Source organism: Phyllopteryx taeniolatus, chromosome 19 (assembly GCF_024500385.1).
Source record: "Phyllopteryx taeniolatus isolate TA_2022b chromosome 19, UOR_Ptae_1.2, whole genome shotgun sequence".
NCBI lineage: Eukaryota > Metazoa > Chordata > Actinopteri > Syngnathiformes > Syngnathidae > Phyllopteryx > Phyllopteryx taeniolatus.
Genome location: NC_084520.1, coordinates 10,782,123 through 10,799,558, shown reverse-complemented (window position 1 = coordinate 10,799,558; position 17,436 = coordinate 10,782,123). Strand labels below are relative to the sequence as shown.

The window sequence follows — 17,436 nt, the reverse complement described above, 5'->3', positions numbered from 1 at the left end:
ATAAAATTTGTGGAATCATTTGCGTTTGTAATAAAGTTGTTAAATTGTAAAGATACTTTATGGGTACCATGTATAAGGAAATAATTTATCCATATGCAAAAGAGGAGAACTTCTATACATTTACTTAAAGTGTTGACAATGGGGCAAAAACAATCTCTGCCCAATACTGTAAAATACATTGTAAATATGTTAATGAACAATTTTTTTTCTAAATGACCTCAGAATGATGAATAATACACCTTTACATACAAGTGTCCAAGACACTTGTACGTACACACTCACACACACACACAAACACACACACACACACACACACACACACACACACACACACACACACACACAAAGTAAGCCACTAAATTGTAGATACACCGTGAACCTTTAAAGTGTCAGGTGTTTTCCCAGCTCTGACAATTCTGAAATGTACTCTGTGAACTTTGGAGCCGCTGTATTTGTTTTCTCAGATGAAGGATTTCGTCCTCTTGTTCTTCAACCTTTTTCTGCAAACTACAGATCACCTGATTGAAGAAAATTGGAACAGGAATATTTCATTGAAGTCATTCGAAGATCTGGTTTGCCAAAGATTTAGGAATTTGTGACTTTTTTTTTTTTTTTTTTTTTTTTAAATGGTGATACACATGAAAGTATTAACAGAATTAGTAACCCATGAATACATTTGATTCCATAAAGTTGCACAGTATGACTTTGATATATTATTAGAACCGGAACTTAAGAGAACATACCACATCTTTATTGCAGAACAGTTGACTCTGTAGCAGCTCGCTGGCTGTGGGCCGTACGCTGGGCTCATGACTCGTCAGCTTCAAGATGTAATTGGCTAGGACAGGCCATCTGCTGCTGAAGGAGTCTGGTATTTTGCCCTCCCTCAAGTCCCCGAATGTCCGGACTCGCTCCATTTCTGTTCCGAAGGGCTGGAAAAGCTCAAGAGCAAGCACCCCAATGCTGTACATGTCTGTCTGTGAGAGAAAGGACAACATTTAGCAAAATAATTTTTTTTTGAAATTTATTTATTCAGCTGTCTTACTCCTACTATAAATACCTTTGAATCATAATGGGAGCTCTTCAGTTGCTCTGGTGAAGCGTAAACAAATGTACCGACACCCATAGTATGTGGGCAATCTGAAAAACATAATATCAAAACAAATAACCGGGTTTTCTGGTGTTAAAATGTTGGAAGCAGTGAAGTCTTACCACTTAGGGGAGAAAGGGCGCTTTCATGACTATCTAGTATTAGATCACTGCAGGCCAAACCGAAGTCGCCAATACGAATGTGACAGTCATGACCGTTCAGGAAAATGTTCCTTGGCTGGGAAGAAATGACAACACGATAATTAGCTTCAAGTGCCACTTTTTTTTTTTTTCCAGTGAATGGTACAAAGGCTCCAAAGCACATTACCTTGAGGTCTCTGTGAATGATTCCCCGTGAGTGAATGTACTCCACCCCTTCGAGTAACTTCCTTAGCAGACTGAACGTCTGCTCAGCATTCACACATCCATAAGGACCTTTGAAGAAGATTATTGGAAACATGTTAAACCATATTATTTGAATAAATTATATGCATATATTGTATTTTGAGTATGTAACTGATGCCGGGCGAATACATCTTGAGGCTTGCTCCTCTTTGGGCTTGGAATTCCTCTCGGTCATCCAGTCCTTGAGTGAACGTTCACATAGCTGCATCTGGATGTAGAGCATCAGGTGGAGGTGGACCTGCACACACCATTTTTATAACTTTATTTATAAAGCACTTAAAAAAACAAATCCTTCAAACAAAACGCTGTAAATTACAGATGATTAATATTTGCAAATTACTACTAAAATCAGTGATACATTATAAACAATAAACCAAAATCATTGTCTCACACTTGTTGGAAAGCCAAAGAAATAAAAGTGTAAAGGGGCCAAGCTAATGTGCAAAGGAAGATTGGGACACAGAGACTTTAAATGTATAATTAGTATTTTTTATTTTTGCACTTTAAAATAAAGTTTTAAATAACGTTTATTTTTTTTTAACTACTGACTTATAGTGATTTTTTTTATTCCTCTGCAAGTTAGTGTAGCTAGCTATCAATCCACCCAACTTCATTTTAAGAGCAGCAACAGAAAATGCTGTCCCTCGTGAGCTTCTGTTTAAATCCAGCAGCAGCTGGCAGGAGTGTACAGGTAAATCAGCTCAGCGAGGTAAGGCGAAGCAAGACCATTTAAAGATTTAACAAATAAAATCCTTTTAAAATGGACTCTCAAACGCACAGGCGGCCAACAGAGCTGTGTGCAGCTGCACTTTGCACAAGCTGGGGATGTGAGAGGGAAGACTGGTTGACTACATTTGGTTTTCAAGTGTCGATCGCACGACAAAAGCGAATAACCACGAGAAATTGAAGCCACTTAGCTCTTCTACGACATTCTCAGCTTGTCTCAGTCGAGATGCATCACTCAAACATACTGGTGCCTTGAGATACGAGTTTAATTTATTCCGTGACCACTGTTGTACCTCCAAACTCTCAAATCCTTTTTCCATTGAAATGAACGGAGATGCTATTAACCTGTTCAAGCCTCCCCCCCCACAAAAAAAATAATTTTTGTAATGTGTTTTTAGTCAGGAAAATAGCACTCAATAATATTGTACTTTACAAAAACATGCAAAGATTTAAAGTGTTTGTGGATCATGATTAATTTACTGCTCCTTCCCCTGGTGTGTGTGACATGGCCACTGGGGGCAGTATAATGGTCATGCGGACACAAACAAAGAAGAAGAAGTGTTTCACTACGACGACTACTACTGGAAGTGATTCAGTAAACTGACACAAGAGGGAGAATAAGGAAATGTATCTTACTGCACCTACCTCTTTCGAGGGTCTTGCTATGTGTTTATTGTTATTGTAGTGCTCACACTTCTTTTCAGCACAGGTGGTGTTGTTGTTGTTGTTGAGCTCAATGCTGCTCCTGCTGGACTCCTCCTCCAACAGTCCCGACGTGTCCCAACCAACGGCGGGACATTTGGAACTGTTAATGGGCCCTCTCTGTCCCAGGAACACGCAGGGTACGTAGTTCTCTGGGATGCGTCGCATCATGTTCGGGCACACCCCCTGACCCTTCTCTTGCGTCAGTGCCAGGGGTTTAGGAGGTGGGCCATTACTCGGAGGCACCGCGGCATTTGAACAACCATCCGCCTGTGGCTGGCTAGCGCTTTGGAAAACTACAGAGAAACTTGAGCTACTGCTGTCAGGGTCCTCATCTGAACTGCAAAAAAAAAAAAAAAAAAGGATAACAGACAATTTATGTTAAAGCTAGACTCATTATTTGCTCGCTAATAGAAATTATTACATACAGCAAACAAGTCATACAATGGTAAATTCCACGTGGATTCTTTGAGTGATTACTGTGATTGGTATAAATACTTTTGGCATAAAAGGTTACTATTGTTAATTGTAAATGTTTTAGTTATTTTACGTGTCTTCTTGTGCAGGTGAAGCCAGTTCAGGTAGGACAGTCTCTGTATCTACATTGGGAGACATTTTGCCATTACAGCTTTGACCTGCGTTTACAACAGACTTGCCATAAACAAAAAGATTTACAGGCGTGTACTCACATGTCGTTGGCTGCACGTGCTCCATCCACGCTGTGTGATAGCCGACGACATTAACATGCTGCAAGCTGGACAGCACTTTCACTTCCCTGAGGACCTATTTCGTAACCATAAACAGGAACATCGCAATTAGGAGCTGTTATCTGAATGTGAAACCGAATTTGAAGTTACACTGAGCGCTCACCTTCATGCAATCATCCTTGGAGACTTTTTTAATGAGAATCTTTTTCACAGCGTAGTACTGCCCATCCAGTTTGTTCACCACCTTTATGTCACAGGTAATATAAATGTGGCAACCGATCCCATTCCTGTGTTTCTTCAATAATCCCAAAAAACAATGCAGCAGGTACCTTATAAACGTTTCCATAAGATCCCTTTCCAATTCTACCGATTTCTTCAAACTCGCTCAGATAACGTGACGTCTGTGCTTGAAACAGTCCTTCTTTCAGTCTGCAGGAGAACAAACAGCAACTTAAAGACACATTTTCCTTACTTGCCATATGCGTATGCTATGGAATGTCATAAAGCTAACAGGTCAGGTGATCATTCGTAATGATAATGCATTTTATTTGTATCATGATTTTCAAAGCACTTTGAGATGCTTCAAGTATTTCAACAACTACAAGTAAACCTTACCTTACGGCAGGATTGTGTGCATTTATGTTAAGCGGTTGCTGTTCCTATCAAATGAGAAGAGAACATAAACAATAATCAAGCCATAAACAATGGCGGCAACAAACTAAACTAGAAATGCGTGAATGTAAAATTACCACAATACATCTCAATTATAATTGTTTATCATACTGTGTATGTACCCAAAAGATGTTCAACAAAACATTTAGATTCCAAAAATAAGGTCACTCAAATGCTAACTATCTTTGTATGACATTACAGTCATGGGAAAGATTATTAGACCACCCTTTTTTCTTGAGTATTTTGTTCATTTTTAATGCCTGATACAACTAAAGGTACATTTGTTTGAACAATTAGAATGATGACATCAAAAATAGCTCATGATGGTTGAATTTAAGAGCTGATATCTAATCATTTTTCCATGCCTTTCTTGACAGGAACCAAAATCATTGGAATTACAATTGAGCTTCAGCATGTCAACCAGGATAAAGTATCATAGAATCCGCAGTATTTTTGTCACGTTCATTGTATTCTTCGGGTAATATACCTTTAGTGGTAACACACATTAAAATTAACAAGAAATTGAAGAAACACAGCGGTCTAATATTTTTTTCTATGACTGTAGATGACAATAACATCTATGACATCGATGAGGAAAGATGTCATCTTTGTCAAAATTGAAGCGATACCATTTTTTACCCATATGAAAAAAATCTCAAATAGTGTTACAAATAGTAATTTGCAAGTTATCTAAATGAAACTATGGCCTGTCCCTCTGTTGGGATACAATTAAATAAGATATTAGAATGTACATATTCAGATACTGTGCAACATGTAAACGCGCGCACATTTTTATAAATACATATACAAATATCAACTTGGAGGCTACCCTTGAAATAAAAACCAAATTATAACAGAAGGGTGATATAATATACAGGCAATTCTGGAATTATATCAAGATTTCTTGTTCGTGTTTAACTAATAAAAAAAGCTCGAGTATTAAGTATTGGGGCCACACGTGAGGGGGAGTAAAATCACAAGAACAAAAATCATTTTTCATGGGGGAAACGGAACACCTAACATTTGAATGAATGCATGTCAAAATTATCACAAACGCAACAGTCTTGAGACCATCCGCCACTGTCTCAATACTATATAGTGGGGTCATACCATTAATATTTCCTCATAATATATTGATATCCTTAGTCTCATAAAGTATTACATTTTTTGGTGAATATTACCTGTGGGTACAGTGAGGAGCTGGCAGCATGTATCAGCTCGGTGAAGGCCCGGTTGTGTTGGAGTCTGACCGTGCTGAACTCGTCGCTTATGGCCAAAGGTGAGAGAAGATTCATAGAAGCTAAGCGCTGGCCAATAACTTCAAAGAGACAAACAATGAAATTGAAAAAGTTCATGCAGAAGCAGGATTTAACATCAATGTAACATTGTAGTCCGTACCTTTAAATAGCATTCGAGAGCGTGCTGGATTACTCTCATAAACAAAGCACAGGTGCTCCAGCAGAGAGCCCAGGAGGAGGTGGTTGGGGATAGCTGAGGCAAACTCTTGGATGGACGGGTAGCGTCTACCTGCCATGAGCACTTCATGGTTACTGTCGGCGTCAGAAGCTGGACATACAGGGAAAATTCATTAATCATACACCAATAACAACTAAGAATTACGATTCCTTTGTCATACAATGTCGTTGTTTACAATAACTATCGGTGTTGATAACTTATTTCTATACTCAAACTGAACTCTGACGAAAAAAAATAAAAAATAACTCCAATACGACACACCGATACAGCCGACCTCAAATTTTGCTTTCCAAAATTGATGAACTCCGCTACACGAGTTGCAGCAGCGGGCTGTCCAGCAAGCAGCAAGTTTCCCGAGCCCAGTCGCCGGTTCAGCTCTGCACTGCTCAGTTTCGGGCTCCCATCACAAACGAGTAAAGAGAAGTGATGGTGTAATGAAGTATCGCCTCAGTTTTCCAGTCAGTTTGATATGATAATAACTTGTGGTATTCTCAAAAGCATTCGTGCATTTCTCTCTATCTACTGAATGTACAGTGGAACCCCGCTATTTGCAGGGGATAGTGATCGAGCCTGACTGTAAAAAGCAAAAAATCCAGCAATAATTGACGCTGTCTTATGATTGCCATGGGGTGGAGAAAAAAAAAACATTTAGAGAGGGGTTGGGTTAAAAAAATAAATAAATAAAAAAAAAATAATAATAAAAAAAAGCTTACAAGCAGGGGATACCACAAACCACCCCCCCAAAAAAAATTTCAATAATAATTAAAAAAAACGGATAAATTAGCCAAAAAAAAAAATAATAATCCAACAATGGGTGAATTCACAAATGTCAAAACAGGGGTCAACTGCACGGGTCAACTGTAATTCTTTGACATATTGCCCCCTAGTGGTCAGACTGAGACAGCACACTAAGACACCTTTTTTACCACAGGCTCCATTCAAGTGAAATGTAACTGTTAGAAAAACATGCAGTTGGAAGGTAATGACAAATTGTTAGTATAAAAAGTGTTAAACATGTTCAAGAAAGGTGAGTGTTTTGTGTTTTTGACCAAACTGCAAGACGTAATGGCATACTCAAGTATCGGCGAGTATCCTAATATAAGTACTTGTACTCATGAAAAAAAAAAAATAACTTCCCTTTAAAAAGTGTTACACTCCAGATATATTTGGCACTCATGATTTGACAATCAACCTATTTTGGAAATAAAGACACACTGAACACAAACTGTTCTATCAAAGTTATAATTCTCTTACCTTCTTCGATTGCTTTAGCTATTATTTCAACAATATTTTTTTCTTCTCGGTCCATGCTTCCATAACATCACCCAGAGCAGCACTAATGAGAATCCTGTTCAATTTTAAGGCAAATATGCTCATCTAGTTAATATAGAAGGAGGCGTGTACAGCAGTCATGCTTATCTTGAGGGGCCAGTGGCCACCAGACCTCCACCTCCCTAAACACTATAAACAGAGAGGCAGCATGATGAGATAATATAATAACAGCGCGATCTTGAAGCGCTGTCTCTTCAAAGAATATTCTAACCTCCTTCATCATGTAGCAGAATGTGTAGCTCTGTAATGATATCTGGATACGACATCATTTATTGCAAATTATTTTGTGGCTCCCCAAGTTCGGCCTCAGACACCCGAGTGTGAGAACCACTGTATTAAAAGTTTTGTAGAAAATTGTGTTGCTCTGCTTAAATGACTTTGTAAAGTCCATAGATAATAAATAATACAACTAAACACAGTACTGACATGGATTAAAGGAAATGGTAAACCGATAAAGAACTGAGAATTATTTAAATTTTTGTGTTTTGTAGACTCTTTCAAAGCATTTGGTTTTGAGGTTCAGGAGCTTAGGTTTTGTGTGTCTGACTGCGAGCAGTGACTGAATGAGAGTCGGGGGCTGGCGCCCCGTGTGTCTATGGGATGGTTTGACCGAAATACGAGTTGTTGACATTAACCATTCATTTTCGCAATGAAGAGGTTATTGATCGATCACCGCTTGAACTTCTGTCGTCCAACCGGACGCTACAGTATGTTGTCTGTCTTTTCACTGTTACAAGAAACTGTCTGGTGAATTCGCTGACAGCTGACGTGAGGATTTTGGCTGTTCGTGGGCTGACACCTTCTCAGATGGCGTTCTCAGCACTTTTGCTTTTGTTATATTCGAAAAGAAACTTACATATTTTGCAAGGGACGGCTACCAGTCTCATTTTTAGTAAAATATTTCCACACGCCTGAGGCACCACTACTAGTCTGATGCGCCGAACGACTACCTGTCCTCACATCCCATTTAAGTAAAAGTACAGATAACTGGACTTGTGTAAATTAAGAAAGAAGTAATGAATGAACTCTTTAAAGAAAAAATAAAGCACAGCCTCTGAAACATAATTAAGTACAAAAGTAAATATGAATTTTTACTGTAAATGTATTTTTATAACATTTTGATAACTTAGCAGAGCAAAAAAAAAAAAGGTAAACAAGACTCTTAAATAAGGCTGCGGATGGAGAATATATTTCTGAATGTGTTGCGTAATCGTTGTTTCCCGGTTTGCGTTGTCTAAGTGCCCAAGATCTCAAACAATCAGTAAATCAAAATGTATACCTCTCTCTAGTTACAACTTTTTTACATTGTGTCGCCATCTGCAGAGTTATATATTAAAAAAATAATAACGAGCCAAATTTGACAAAGGAGTAGAAAGTACTGTACAGATCTGTTTTCAAATGAAGGGAGTAAAATTAAAAAGTCATCTGAAAAATAAATACTCAAGTAGAGATACCTGAAAACTAAACAAAGAGTAACAAAGTACTTCCCACCACTGACGTATGCACTATTTAGCATGTTCAGGATGTTTACAGTTTTAGATTAGATTACATAGCTACATAGATAGATAGATAGATTTTTTTTATTCATCCCAATCTGTAGACTTTAAAAAGGTATTTAACTCGAGCAACAAAATTTTCTCCAAGCCTTTAACGTATTTGCAAGCAATGAGCACGTTTTAGCATTTCAAACCAAGAAGGCGACTACTGGCTAACACGAAGCTAACTATACGTGTGGAAACGTTATATAAGACAAACTATTAAGAAGAAAAGCTGCTTACTGTCAAAGTGTACTTCATCGTCGTCTTGGGTGGCAAGACTTGGCAGGCTAGTGCAGTCATGATTACCAACGGCTTTAAGCAGGCGGCTTCGGGGAACTAGAAGCTTATTACTGCTACTAGAACATTCATCTGATCGCACGAGCCTGTTGGTGGACGTTAAACTGTACATGTTAATTAGCCAAATTAAATCACGTCGAACCGGAATTAACGTGAGCGAAACCTACCTACAATTGTTAAAATAATAATAATAATAACAGTAAAACTTGGCTAGCTACATTTGTTTAATCAATATCAACTTGGTTACAAGTTTCGGACAGAAACTCTCACGAGTTGCACTCCGAGCCAAGGTGGCGGCCATTTTTTCCTCAGATTTAGAAGGAGGGACCGTCTGGCAATACCATTTATTATCAAACAATTATTTACTGTCATTAAAAACATGAGAAGTGAAACAAGAACTGATAATTTTAAATTCTATAAGGGGATATTTTACATATATTTTAAGAAAAATCAATAGGTTCCCTGCCTTCCCATGACAAAGCTTTATTTGTACGTTGAACACAATGAGGCACTTGTGTGTGCGTCCTAAAACCGTATTCGGCCAAAGTTAAAAGTGCATACGGTGATGAAACATTACATTGAGCGGTAACATTTAGATATAGTTTATTCCTTTAGTATCCTCCTATTTGTTTTCTTTTATTCAATTTTTTTAGACAATCGGTAAAGAAAACTGATGGATAGTTTTGTAATTTTCTCTTCTATCACGGTCCTTGTTCTTGTCAAAATGCGAAATTAATACGCAGTAGTGACTCTTTAAAATAGTCCCTCGTTGATTAAACGTTGCATTGAGAGGTTACATGTCGATATTATTCGTTTATATGATATTATTTCTTTATGTGTATTTTGATTTTGAGTTTGTCTATCGCGGTCCCTGAGGTTTATTATTCCTCAGTCAATATGTGCAGTTTTTACGCAGCAGTGACTCTTTCAAACAATCAGTCCCCACTGCGCGGTTCGGTTTGAGAGCTCATTTTTGTTTGTTTACAACTTCATGGCTAACTTTAGTTCAGCTATTTTATGAATGAATATTGAGTAAATGAGGAAAAGTTAACAATGGGAACATCATTTCGTCTCCTATTATCTACGTTTTACAATTAAGCACGTTTATATTTAGTAGTAAAACCTCCGGACGTTCTATTCGCTAATTCATGTAGCATTTCCTGCAAGATGACTGACATTTGGTATGTTGATTTTTGATTTTGAATAGAAAGAAGCAAAACCGTGCATGGGCATTGTAATCTCCTGTTGTGTGTTTAGCAGCTCGGAACCTGCTGGAGCCATCAAGGCCATAGATAAGCACTCGGTGCATCAAATCTGCTCAGGGCAGGTGGTGCTGACCTTGGCCACTGCTGTGAAAGAACTGGTGGAGAACAGCATTGATGCTGGGGCCACCAACATTGGTAAGAAAGAATCAGAGGCAGCAAAAGTACTCACACTATACTTCAGTAGAAGTACAGATACTTCAAGTTGTATGGATCTTAGCGCCTTCAAGGTTGCAGTAGAACTTTATTAAATGTTCCAGATGTCAAGCTGAAAGAGCACGGAATAGAACTAGTGGAGGTATCGGATAATGGAAAAGGCGTCGAGGAGGCCAACTTTGAAGGGTTGAGTACGTATCTGCAAGTTTATCCGTCCATTCTAATCGTTAAGATATTTGAATGGTGAAATCTCATCTGTCCCACAGCGTTAAAACATCATACTTCAAAGTTGAGGGATTTCTCCGATCTCATCCACGTGGAGACGTTTGGCTTCAGAGGCGAAGCCCTCAGCTCTTTGTGTGCTCTGAGGTATCACTACAGCCTTTCTTAATGCCACAGCCGCCATATGTTCAGGGTCCCAGTCTACAAATGACGACCCAGATTGAGAAACCTTGGTGTGATATTTGATCTGGCCATGCTTTTTGTTTGTAAACAGAGACCAGTTCTTCCTTTTTGCGCCTTAAAAAATATTCCAAAGCTTAGGTCCGTGTTATCTCATTCTGAATCGTTCATGTTTTTATCTCCTCACGTCCTGGCTATAGCAATTCTCTCCTCACCTTTCTGAACAAAACCTCATTAGACTATCTCCAAGCACTCCAGAATACATGAATGGAAGTTACTTAAAGAGACCTCAATGTTCACATTCCTCCAGAATTAGTGCATCTGGTGTCAACAACCAAAAGTGATCGAGCAATGGAGGGCAATATTATGGCCTGGGCGTCACATTTGGCCCCCTCCCCCCACTTTTAAATGTCACTTTATTATTATTATTTTAACATCATCTACATGTGACTTGTCACACCTTTCCATAAAAAAAAAAAAAATCCAATGTAGCCTTTGAGAGCAAAGCTATGCCCACCGCTGTGATGGAGCCTTGCAGTCCGTTGCTCTCAAATTGTATAATGCGCTTCCATTTGAGCCGACAACTGCCTCCTCTGTGTAAAAAAAAAAAAAAAAACAGTAAAAACATTTTTGTATTAACTGTATGATGTTTGTGATTTTCTATTTTAACCATCAGAATCAAGTTGTGAGCCCTCTCAGTGATATATACTATCGAAATCAAATGTCGATGTCCATCTGTCATTCTCCCACCAGTGACCTAAGTGTGGTGACATGCCATGAGTCCAGCCCTGTGGGGACCAAGCTGCTCTTTGACCACAAAGGTGACTTGGTTCAGCGGGTACCTCATCCGCGGCAGCAAGGCACCACGGTCAGCCTGCAGCAGCTCTTCCTGACCCTGCCGGTCAGACACAAGGAGTTCCAGCGCAATATTAAGAAGGCCAGTTGAATATTTGTTTTATATAACTCTCAATATGATGCAGTCATTTATCATGTCAGTGACTGATTAGACTGTGAGAGTGCACAGTACCTAATGTCGTGTAATGTGGTTTTATTGACTAATTTGAGTTTATTGCATATAATGCAGTGAATATTAAGTCTACTCACCCCAGTTCAAATGTCAGGTTTGTGCGATATAAAATAAATCATTTAAAATAAAATAAAAATCCAACATTAATCTGGCCTATAACCTGTACAACGCAAAGATTTTTCTTTTCCAATCTTTTTGAGAGGGGAAGTAAAAATAAACAATTGAAAAAATGTGATTTTATAAGTTTGCACACCCTCTTATAAGTGTGTTGTGGCTGTGTTCATAATTATTAACCTGATTCAAACTCATGTTAAATGGGATTCAGCACAGACGTGTCACCTTTTAAATATGAGAATATGCAAACTTGTGAGACCACATTATTTCATTTCATTATTTTTACTTCCCCTGTTGGGGGGGGAAAAAATGAGTTGGTCAGGTTATAGGTCACATTAATGGTGGAAAGGTTTTGAAATGATTTATCTTGGTCAAATTTTTTTACATCACAAGAACCTGGCATTTGAAGAGGGGAGTGTAGACTTTTTATAACAACTTTAGCTTCTATCATCATTGGTTTTTTTTAAATGTTTGGATTGATTTGCCGTTTGTCTTTCAGGAGTTTACCAAAATGGTGCATGTTTTGCAGTCTTACTGCATCATCTCCTCAGGAGTGCGCATTACATGCTCCAACCAAAGTGGGCAAGGGAAGCGCAACACAGTTGTCAGCACGAGTGGTAGCCGGAATATGAGAGACAACATAGGAGCTGTATTTGGGCCCAAACAGGTTGGGAAATAGATTTCGCAACACTCATTTCTCTGAGATGTCGGACTTGTTGAACATTCTTTCTTTGTTTCTGCAGCTCCAGAACCTTCTACCCTTTAAGCAAGTACCCCCTAACGAGAAGGTCTTGGAAGAATATGGACTCGAGAACGCAGAACTCCCCAAAAAGCTCTTTAGGTGACTTCCGCTGTTGCATTGTGGTGTCCTGTGTATTTTATATTGATAAGCACAATTTTGGCAGCATCACAGGGTTTGTGTCGCAAGCAGACCATGGTGTGGGAAGAAGTGCCACGGACAGACAGTTCTTTTTTATAAACAAGCGACCATGTGATCCCCAAAAGGTGTGTACTGGAATCGTTAGTGGGGATAAGATGTTGCAACAGGGGCTTTTGCTTTCACCTTCAATTTTGGTTCTTCTCATCTCGCAGGTGACCAAACTTGTGAATGAAATCTATCATATGTACAACAGACATCAGTATCCTTTTGTTGCCCTGAACATAGAAGTTGCCTCAGGTAAGAAAACAGACTTTTAGCCTTGTTACATTGTTCCCTCAGTATATCGTGGTTCGTCATTCACACCCCCGCTATTTCGCTGATTTCTTGGTGGACTGTATCTATCGGTCTGTCCTGAAAATTGCTGCTATATCGTGGAAATCTGCGCTTCATAGCAATCGATTTTTATGGGTTTTTACAGTACAGTGAACCCCCTCGTATTTGCGGTTCGGTTTTCGCAAAGTCACATATTCAGCAATAAAAGTATTGCTTTGCCGCCATATTATGGCATCTTGGTGCCAAAGAGCTCTGTTTAAGTAAGTTGAAGAGCTTCATTTAGACAAAAGTAGTTTGGCACGATTGTGTGGCATCTTGGTTTCAAAAAATGTGTTGAAGTACAGTAAGTTGATGATCTTCATTTAAAAAACTAGTACTTTGCCACCATCTTGTGGCATCGCGGGGTTAAGGAACTATGTTGAAGTGAGTTGAGGAACTTCATTTAGGCAAAAGTAGTGCTTTTCTGCCATCTTGTGGCATCTATCGGCAGTTGGGGCGGGTCAATTACTTGTGGTGCACTATAATATTACTTACTGTAATGCTGTTTATTGAAGGTTGGGAGAACAGTAAAACACAATAAGCACACTCACACAGGAGCTGCTTTTGGCCACGGCTCACGCCCAGACACTCACATGGAGACTCGCTGACATTGCATGCTACCCCGCCAGGGCCCGCCTCTTAAAGGCACATGCATCAAACACACAGACACTACAGTATGTAGAGTATTTTCTATACATTTTGTGCTTGCTTTTATGTGTTCAAATATGTTTAGATCGTGTTTAAAAAGTGTGTATTAAGAAGCTTAAATGTGTTTGAACGTTTTGAGAGCGGTAAAACCATGTAGGTAATTAATATGGTCTCTCTATATCATGGATTATCACTTATTAGAGCGAGTGTGTCTGGAATTTATTCCCTGAAATGAAAGTGGGTTCGCTGTAATTTCTGATATCAGAAGCACCAACTTGAACTGTACATTTTTTATTTTTTTTCCCCAGAGTGTGTGGATGTAAACGTTACCCCAGACAAGCGGCAGATTTTCCTTCAGGAGGAGAAGCTCTTGTTGGCTATTCTCAAGTCTTGTCTCATCAACATGTTTGAGGCTGGTGTCAATAAAATCAGTCTAAACGATAGTCTCATCCCCGGCAACAGTAAGATGAGATTGTTTTATTCACAAACTTAGAAAATCTTCTTTGTAAAACTATCTGTGAATTTATTTTGCAGCGACTACATCTAAACAATCTGAAGAGAACATGCTAGAATCTGAAGACACCGAAGCAGTGATGCAGAGCCCGAAGTCACCACTGAACCTGGCTGTTCTACAAGCTGCTTTTTCAAGTCAGCACGGCGTCATTGGTGGTTTCAAATCCAACACTTCAAAAGCTGCAAATAACGGCCCAGCACAGAAAACCCTTAAGTCTTTCTTTAAGGACGCTGGGAAAACTGCTGCCCATCATCCAAGTGTAAAATCTCCCGTAAAACTCACACACAGTTTAAATACAGGCTCCTCAGTGCTTGATGGGTTCAGGTATGGCAAGGGGACATCTTGCAGTGATATGGACTCCAAAGACATTGTTCTGTCCAGTTGTGACATAAGTCCTACACCAGGTAGTCAGAATTTTGGCCCACACTCACCTGCTTTTGATGCGGAAGAACCCGACATAAAAACGGAAGCAGCGACAGAGCCAGAAAGCCACAAAGTTGTCCAGGAGATGCATGACAGCGAGTGCAGCACTATGAGTCCAGATCCGAAAAGAGCCAAGAAAGAGAATCCGTGCTGCGCGGTGGATGCGCCGGTCAGTTTACAAAAGAGGGCGGTGCCGCTCCACTTCTCATTGCAAGAAGTGACCGGGAAGATGACGAGTTTACAGGCCCAAAAGCAGAAGCAAAAAGCCCGTGAGGAGCTTCAGTACCGACGCTTCAGAGCCAAAATCAACCCGGGTGAAAGCCAACATGCAGAGGAGGAGCTGAAGAAGGAAATCAGGTAGAATCACATAAATCTGAACGCAACACTTTTACGTTTGCTCCCATTGTTCATGAGCTGAACTCAAATTTTTCAATGTACAGTGGTGCCTTGAGATACGAGTGACCCATCTTAGTTTTTTGAGTTATGAAGCGTTGTTTGGCCGATTTTTTTTTTTCTTCGACTTGTGAGCAAAAATTCAAGATACGAACGCTGTATGGTGGCAGTGAATGCAACACAACTCACTTCACAACAAGCAGCAGTTTGGCAGAATATGTAGACAGATAATATGACAATACGCAAGTATGTATTCTTGATCCTCTGCAAAGAACGACTAAATATTACTGCAGATTACGGAGCAATTGTGACCGTCTCCTCATGTGTATCCGTATGTCTGTATTGTACTGCCTCCAGGTGGCCAAGGCGCGCACATAAGAAGGAGTAGCACAATGTCCACTGAAGAAAAATTGAAGCAAAAAATGTGGGGGGTAAGCTGTTTGTTTACATTCTATTTATATTGAAATTGGTTTGTTTGAATTTGTGTTTGAGCAGCAAAGCCATGTTCAAAGAGATGGAGATCGTGGGCCAGTTTAATCTGGGCTTTATCATCACCAAACTCAACTCGGACATCTTCATGATTGACCAGCACGCCACTGATGAGAAATACAACTTTGAGATGCTGCAGAAACACACCGTGCTCCAAGGACAAAAACTCATTGTGTAAGTATCCGAATGTACGTATACTTGTGTACCGTACACTTTTACTTTCATCTTTATTGTAATTGTCAGTATTGCACTTGTCTTTCTTCTGCTAAAACATTTTCTCAGTTTATTTTTACGTCCCATCTCGAAAAGATTTCATTTTTTTAAAATTGAGTTGTACAGGTGAAACGTTACATGTATGGTGGATAATGTTTATCGTGGTCTGATTTTTGTATAATGTACCTGTAGAAAAATCTGACTAAGATAACCAAGATCACAAAACTTTTGGTCTGGCCACACTGTATTATATTATATTTGTATTCATCTATTGTATTGGATCGTAATAGATTGTGAGGGTGTAGCGTCATGAAGTATTCCATATGTGACCATTACCATTTTAGTCATATTTGTTCTGTCATTTTCAGCCCTCAAAAACTTGACCTCACTGCAGTCAATGAGAACGTACTTATGGAAAACATCGACATTTTCCGAAAGAATGGCTTTGAATTTCAGGTCGACGAGGAAGGTATGAGCATGATGACATTTAGCGTGATCAAGTTCAAAACCCGATTTCTCTTTTCACCTATTAAGCATTTTTTTCCCCACCCACTTTCAATGTAGCTCAGGTGATGGAGAGGGTCAAGCTGGTATCTCTGCCAACAAGTAAGAACTGGACATTTGGTCCAGCAGACATTGAGGAGCTGATCTTCATGCTGAGCGACAGCCCGGGCGTCATGTGTCGGCCGTCACGCGTCAGGCAGATGTTCGCCTCCAGAGCTTGTCGGAAATCCGTGAGTTTATAATTTCCCGCCATTTGTCGGAATACTAGTTGGACACGTTTGCATATGTCGTCGGCGCTCGTGTTCTTTCCCAGGTGATGATTGGCACCGCACTGAGTACAAGCGAGATGAAGAAGCTGGTGCTACACATGGGTGAGATTGAGCAGCCGTGGAACTGTCCTCACGGGAGGCCCACGATGAGACACCTGGTCAACCTGGATATCATCTCACAAGATTGAGAGAGAACGCTCGAAGACTCACTGGCTCAAGTTGCCTTAAACCCACTGATTCACTCGATGAATCAAAACCTGACCCCAATCTATAGATGCTGTTTATATCTGGTGTAAATTCTGTATGTGACTGTTTTGAATATTTTTTACTCTTAAATTCTTTCAAGATGTTATCATTTTAAGTTTTACAGCAACACACAGTATAGTTTTAGACGTGAACAAACGTTATTACATATGTCAAATAAAAAATGTTTCAGAGATACATGTTTATTTATTTTTCTGTATTTTTTTTAATCGGGATTCTCCAACATGGGCAGCACAACAAAATATAATCCCTCTACAAAATTAAGTGGACTTTATTTTTTTAATGTTCGTGTTGTTTGTAATCCTGCAAAATGAATTGTAATCATGAAAACCAATCTGGTGCTTGTGGATGAAGACTTTTGCACAGCACTGCAGATGTGACTGATTTTCTGAAACTACTAATATTTGATCAATTTAACTTAACTAACTGCTAATTGCACAAGAAAATTAGCTATTGTTATTGGTAATTAGCCAAAAAGTTAGCAAATTCTGTTTTCAAAATATTGTGGCAATAGCCAAAAACAATCAAAAGTCATTGTTCAATCTTAATCTCTTTTAGTATA

At 39.3% G+C, this 17,436-nt stretch overlaps 2 protein-coding genes across 4 annotated transcripts; one reads left to right on the top strand and one right to left on the bottom strand.

Moving 5' to 3' along the window:
* Window positions 1–106: 106 nt before the first annotated feature.
* eif2ak1 (eukaryotic translation initiation factor 2-alpha kinase 1) lies at window positions 107–9,235 on the bottom strand. Of its 2 annotated transcripts, none has more exons than XM_061755160.1 (15): window positions 8,888–9,235; window positions 5,700–5,867; window positions 5,483–5,619; window positions 4,245–4,288; window positions 3,959–4,058; window positions 3,793–3,873; window positions 3,612–3,705; window positions 3,473–3,521; window positions 2,866–3,262; window positions 1,624–1,732; window positions 1,418–1,524; window positions 1,213–1,327; window positions 1,061–1,140; window positions 744–977; window positions 107–518 (listed from the first exon to the last, which is right to left on the bottom strand). In XM_061755160.1, exons 1-15 carry the CDS (start codon window positions 9,054–9,056, stop codon window positions 390–392), a joined length of 2,013 nt encoding a protein of 670 aa, XP_061611144.1. In that variant the 5' UTR covers window positions 9,057–9,235; the 3' UTR covers window positions 107–389. The 2 variants fall into 2 exon arrangements, with proteins under 2 accessions (XP_061611144.1, XP_061611145.1); XM_061755161.1 differs by lacking the exon at window positions 8,888–9,235 and adding an exon at window positions 7,032–7,159.
* Window positions 9,236–9,386: 151 nt separating this feature from the next.
* On the top strand, window positions 9,387–17,049 carry pms2 (PMS1 homolog 2, mismatch repair system component). Of its 2 annotated transcripts, none has more exons than XM_061755159.1 (15): window positions 9,387–10,125; window positions 10,205–10,344; window positions 10,467–10,553; window positions 10,629–10,731; window positions 11,518–11,701; window positions 12,405–12,572; window positions 12,649–12,746; window positions 12,811–12,910; window positions 12,998–13,082; window positions 14,114–14,266; window positions 14,340–15,099; window positions 15,631–15,798; window positions 16,206–16,306; window positions 16,402–16,571; window positions 16,655–17,049. In XM_061755159.1, exons 1-15 carry the CDS (start codon window positions 10,112–10,114, stop codon window positions 16,796–16,798), a joined length of 2,475 nt encoding a protein of 824 aa, XP_061611143.1. In that variant the 5' UTR covers window positions 9,387–10,111; the 3' UTR covers window positions 16,799–17,049. The 2 variants fall into 2 exon arrangements, with proteins under 2 accessions (XP_061611143.1, XP_061611142.1); XM_061755158.1 differs by having other exon boundaries at window positions 10,202–10,344.
* Window positions 17,050–17,436: the final 387 nt, after the last annotated feature.